Source organism: Musa acuminata, chromosome BXJ3-3, assembly GCF_036884655.1.
Source record: "Musa acuminata AAA Group cultivar baxijiao chromosome BXJ3-3, Cavendish_Baxijiao_AAA, whole genome shotgun sequence".
NCBI lineage: Eukaryota > Viridiplantae > Streptophyta > Magnoliopsida > Zingiberales > Musaceae > Musa > Musa acuminata.
This window is the reverse complement of record NC_088351.1, coordinates 6,528,012-6,534,011: the sequence shown is the minus strand read 5'-3', so window position 1 is coordinate 6,534,011 and position 6,000 is coordinate 6,528,012. Positions and strand designations below refer to the sequence as shown.

At 37.1% G+C, this 6,000-nt stretch overlaps 1 protein-coding gene across 1 annotated transcript; it reads right to left on the bottom strand.

The window, feature by feature from the left end:
• Positions 1–275: 275 nt before the first annotated feature.
• On the bottom strand, positions 276–2,730 carry LOC135632710 (bidirectional sugar transporter SWEET14-like). The gene is made up of 6 exons (XM_065141415.1): positions 2,602–2,730; positions 2,227–2,263; positions 1,824–2,031; positions 1,213–1,374; positions 662–781; positions 276–590 (listed from the first exon to the last, which is right to left on the bottom strand). The coding sequence occupies exons 1-6, from the start codon at positions 2,651–2,653 to the stop codon at positions 381–383; spliced, it is 789 nt and encodes a 262-aa protein (XP_064997487.1). The 5' UTR covers positions 2,654–2,730; the 3' UTR covers positions 276–380.
• Positions 2,731–6,000: the final 3,270 nt, after the last annotated feature.

The window sequence follows — 6,000 nt, the reverse complement described above, 5'->3', positions numbered from 1 at the left end:
GAAATCTCTTACCCATACCCTTTTGTGCCTTACCCGCGTCACCATCACGCGTGATAGAGGCTTCTACGGATGGGTCCCGCATTTCGTTTAAGTCAGTTTGACGAACCCGAATCCGCTATGACGATCGCACCCCACGTGGGCCAGGCTTTGCATGATGCACAAGATCTACGTGGATCACGTGTGCCTCGAGATGCATTACAAGACAACGAACTGCCTCTAAGCTTCCATTTGATAACCAGCACATACGAAGGTTCATTGAGGAATTCAAAGCTACGACAATACCACGTAGATAGATCTTTTATTCTACCCAGTAGACAAAGAGACACAAATATATGAAATGCGTCTGCCAATGGAAATAAACTACATAATCTCCCGTAACGCTACACTTCAATCACCGATGCGAACTCGCAGACCACCGGCTGTGGAACGCCCTTCTTCTCCGGGAGTTCAACGACAGAGTCCAGTGTTGCTGCTGCAGGCATGGCCTCTGCGTTGAGTTTTGGCTTTGTTTCGGCCTTCTTAGAGTTGACGTACACGAAGTAGATGATGATTTGGGCGATGCCAAACATGAAGCCCACAACGTTTGGAAGCTGAAACAAGGTTGAGGATATTAAACGGTGAGCTGATTCGACCAGTGATTGAGTAAGAGGTAGGAACTCACTGCTACGAATAGATCGCCCAGAAGAATTCCGTAGCTGAACCATGCAACTGCAGATAGCGTGAGGAAGAAGGAGAGTGAGAATGGCATGTACTCCACGCTTTTAGTTCTTATCACCAGCCTCTGCAGGACATCAAATACCATGTCAATGAGTCTTCACATACCGTTGTTTGACATGCTGCATTAGCCTGCTCATGAGCGATGCTGGGCTTTGCATGCTACTTCTATAAGTTTGAAGAAGTAGCACTCATCGATCTAAAATATATAGAAAGTTTGAAGAACTAATCTAACCTCAGAAAGCAAATTAAACTTGTATCATGTTCAGCTAGAAACCCGGAAGGAAGCTAGCACAAATCACCTACTTTGTCATATATATAATGTATATATGGGCATAATTTTCCAGCACTTTATATTCTGTATAAAGTCATAATTATAAGTTTTAAGCTGATATTATCGATGTTTTGGATCAAATTTTTTCTGTTCTATTCATTTCTGTGGTCTTTTTTAGAAAAATCACTTATAATTTTGCTGCATTTAGTTGAATCTCAGCTTACTATAATGCTCAGAGGAGCCGCGAATACGCTGACTGCAAAGGAGGCACATATCCATCCAGTAACATCGATTCGCCTTTTTCCCTTGACAAATAGGGTGGTGAAGAGGACTAGAGATCCATAGATCCCCACATTGACCAAGGATATTAACTTCAGTGTGAAAGCCTGTATAGAAGAAGGAAAATAAGATGTTTTTGTTCAGTGATCAAACATGTTTGCTTTACTTCTAAAGAACTGATTCAGAAAGAATTCAATTCCTGTTTATTGGAAGGTAACTATACAAAGAAAAATTGAAGCAATTTACTGCATTAGCCATAGTGATGTTATGTAGTCAATTAAGGAGAATGATTAACCAATTAAAATTGGCGTTTGTGATATTAAGAGAGTGGAGATAGTAATCTTTCCTACTTCCATTTTTTTTCCTATTTATATTTGGATAACTTGAAATTTTTTCTTTTTGTTATTTAGAAGCATATATTTTGGGTCCAGTTGCAGACAGAATCTGCATCTACTTTAGATCAATTATTGTGTGAGGAGCATAGAAAGACTGCCTGTGAAGATACATAGCTGTGTGTCATGTGGCCAGCCTTATATGTGAGACAGAAAAAGATTACCCTGGGTTTCTTGGAAGCATAGATTAGGTATATTGTGAGATAGATCATTTCAATTATGCAAGCTCCAGTGTTGATGGTGAGCAGTAGCACATCTAGAGTGAGGAGCCCATAGAAAACCCACAGCATGGCACTGAACAAGGCCACCACATATGGCACTGAATCAAATGACTCTGTTGATTTCTTCCTGTAGATCCTGTAAAATGTTGGCCTTCACCAACATCAACAAAGCCAGAAAGAAAGGATTAATGCATTGTTCCTAGAAAAGAAATATTAAAAAGTAGTATAAGTGAGCAGTGGAGGGGTTGATGATTGAGTTTGATTTGGAGTGTGCAGCTCTGAAACTTCAAATGTGTTTGCAGAAACTATCTATGAATCAAGAACATAAATGTTGAGAGCAGCTTACACAGGGGCCAAAACCACCAGAAATGATATGATGTTACCTGTGGAAGGAGAACAGAAACAAAAGAAAAAGGTCATTCCTTATCTCATGTTGATCAGCATGTCAATCACATCAAAGAAATCTTGAGGATGATATAAAACATTTTGATAACTTTACATTGCATTTGCATGAAGATAAAGTCTAGAGACTGCATAATATTACTTTTCTGCTCTCAAATATATAAGAAGAGGTTACTGACATCATAAAGTGAGATTAAAAAGTTGGCACTTTAAGCTTGCAAATCATAGAATGCATTCTGGCAAATGAAACAAAAGATTTTTTGGTGGCAGTAGCCAGAGCAGCAGCAGCTGAAGGATGAGGAAGAGTAAGAGGCAGCACCTAAGAGGCCAGCTGCTGTAGCAAAAGGGTTCACAATGGTGATGACCAGCATCTTTAAGGCAAGAGGAGGAGTCACTTCACTTCTCCTGCTCTTCAAGTTAGAGAACAGAGGAAGCTTGGATGCAGCTCAGCAGCATCACCTGGCTCTGTTTATATATAGCTTGTAAAGGCAGCCATGGACATGATTAGTGTGATAATTAATTGTGAGATCCATATTGTTGGCACAAATCTTGGACATGATTAGTGGCCTGATCAGCTTACCTGTCCTTCATACTGGTTGAATCAAATGCTACCTAGAAACAGCATAAACTCTTTCTTCTTGCACAAAAAATTTGAAGATTTTCCATAAGAAAAAGAAGAGCTTCATCAATTTAACCTTCTAAAATTAGGTTTAATATTACTTCTAATATTACTTCATCACACAAGTTTCATATATATATATATATATATATATATATATATATATATATATATAAACTAATATTAGAAGTATCAACAAATAGTCAAGATATTGATCATATTTCTTGGATATGAAAACTTGGACATAGATATAGATATAGAAAGGAAGTAAACATCCATCCAAAACAAACGAATCATGATTTTTGTTACACAAATGTAGATAGATTTAACCCCAAAAGTATAATCTTAACATCATAATAAATTTTCTTATTAGTGCATATGAAATTAATACATTGAGATAGATATTCCTCTTGGATCAGCAAATTTGTAGCTTATTTGTCATATACACACACACACACAACATTTGGCCGTAGCCACACTTGTGATGTGTGGTTTACGTGAACGCATGGAGTTCTTCCTCGGCGTTATGGAAACGTCATGCATCATCATCACATGAACACACACAGAGAGAGAGAGAGAGAGAGATTCTACCTCTCCACGAGTCTCAAAGCATTTTCATGCACCGAGAGAGAGAGAGAGAGAGAGAGAGAGAGAGAGAGAGATTCTACCTCTCCACGAGTCTCAAAGCATTTTCATGCACCGAGAGAGAGAGAGAGAGAGAGAGAGAGAGAGAGAGAGATTCTACCTCTCCACGAGTCTCAAAGCATTTTCATGCACCGACCGTCACACCTCTTCCTCGTTGTGACGCCATGATTGGTGCTCTCCTCCCCGAGCCAATGGCGAAACCTCGTCAACTCTAAGCCGCCATTGAAGCTCCATGTAGGAGGCACTAAGGACGAACACCGCCCCCCGCGGCCCCCCGACCCCCATAAACTAGATCTCGGATCGAGTGTGGCTTTTGAATTTGGGAGCTCAACCGATGAATATGTAAACCATATCTTCTTCCTTCCACTGCAGCAATCTTTATGAGCATGCTCAGGTCAAGAACAGAGGCCGAAGCAGGCACAAGACAGGTGTGCAGCACTAGGAGAGGTGAAGGATTGGAGCTGCTTATAATAGCCTTGTGATACGAAGTGGGTTAGGCACATCATCGCATTAATTTGAGTTGGATAATCTCACAAAGATTAGATGAAGCATGCAAAGGACGACAAGTAAGTAGTAGATTACATTCATGCTTCTACTTTATTAGGTTTAATACCACAAAATTTTTGAGATTAATACAAACAATCTGAAGTGCAAGAAAAGAAGGCTCGTATCTTCATGAATCGTAATCTCTCATGCATGCTGATCACTCTATGATCTATGTTAATACGACAACACCGACTACGTAGTAGATCAGATCCACTTCTTTTAATTTAGTCTCTATTGCATCTTCTTTATGATTTAATTTAGTCCGACAAAACTTTGATTTGTAAATGTTTATTAATATAGTTGTAGAAAAGATTCTTTACCATTGAGAGAATAATAATATCATTATTGTCATCAAATCATATGTAAATAGAAAAGAATTAAATCCAAGCTATACAATGTTAACAAAGCATCCCGAGACATAATGTCAACATGTTGTGGCTGACAATGGAGGTTCATCAACTTGTCCTTTGTACCTTTGTCCATATGAGGTGACTCACTTAAGCAAAGAATTATAGCTAAACAAAATAAACAGTGTCATGTTTGGAATGTCTGTAAACCTAAACTCTCTTATTCTATAAAGCTAACACAAGATTACCTCTGAGAGATATTTCAGTCAGAAGACCGAAGGAAGTACTTATTCATACAGCCAAACATATTGTATGGATTAATAATGTTAAGTGCATATGGGCATCATCATGTGAGCATGTTGAGAAGGACATGTACTCTTTTTTTTCTTCTCTTATGGATGCCTATATGGTATACATAGATAGGGAGTAGCATTCTTTGAAGCTTCTCTTTTTCTTTAGGTGCCTTTAAGGTATACATAGGGAGTAGCATTCTTTGAAGCTTCTCTTTTTCTTGTAACTCTACAAGCCACTCACTTTCACTTGTTTATGAGCATGTAGAGATGTAGTGCTAAGTGCTTGTCGGCAAAAATAAGTGTAATATTATGACTTAATTATATATTAAAAAGTGAGAAAAAAAAACTTGAATCTGAATTATAAAGATTATATGAGTCAACTATCATCAATTTCGATTTAAACATTTTAAACAAACGATTCAAACTCATTGTTTAATCTTTAGGTGCTTTCCTCATTGTTAATCTTTAGGTGCCTTTAAGGTGTACATACATAGGGAGTAGCATTCTTTGAAGCTTCTCTTTTTCTTGAAACTCTCTCTACAAGCCACTCACTTCACTTGTTTATGAGCATGTAGAGATACAGTGCTAAGTGCTTGTCGGCAAAAATAAGTGTAATATTATGACTTAATTATACATTAAAAAGTGAGGAAAAAGTGTCAACTATCATCAATTTCAATTTAAATATTTTAAACAAATGATTCAGTCGATTATCCTTTCAGGAAATATTTTTATTAGATATAATTTATATTTATGATAAGTTGGGCTTTAGGCTTATGAATAAAATAAATAAATAAATTCGATGGTGAATGATTAGATATAATAATGATGACGACGACGACGATGATGGAATCAACTACACAGAGAGTATCTCTATTAATTAACCACTTAAACTAATTCAAAAGGGGCCAATCTAACAGCAAAAGAACCTTATTGTATTTAGTGTGTCACTATCCTTAATTTTATGGATTGAGTAGATACAATTAAATGTATAATCAGAAGCTTTCCTTGGAAAATTTCAAAAGACTAGCTGAAACTTTGGATGCAACATCCTAGGAAAGGAAATATTGGAACAATTGTAAGAACATAAAAACCCATTAAACACCAATATCCACATCATGCAGGTATATATATCTTTAACCTAATTTTTCCTATGCTTTTTAAATGTTATAGAATGAGCAAGTAACCAAAACTATCAAAACCTTAGCAATGTGTGATCTCATCATCATTTGAATAATATGACAATCGATATCCTACTATCAACTAATCTA

What these genes read in the sequence shown, in the direction of transcription:
- LOC135632710 (XM_065141415.1), bottom strand. Translation starts at nt 2,653, where the DNA reads ATGCTGGTCATCACCATTGTGAACCCTTTTGCTACAGCAGCTGGCCTC. An exon ending in CTGGTGGTTTTGGCCCCTGT is followed by an intron (nt 2,032 to 2,226) that starts GTAAGCTGCTCT and finishes ATGTTGGTGAAG; the next exon opens with GCCAACATTTTACAGGATCT. An exon ending in ATGCTTCCAAGAAACCCAGG is followed by an intron (nt 1,375 to 1,823) that starts GTAATCTTTTTC and finishes TCTTCTATACAG; the next exon opens with GCTTTCACACTGAAGTTAAT.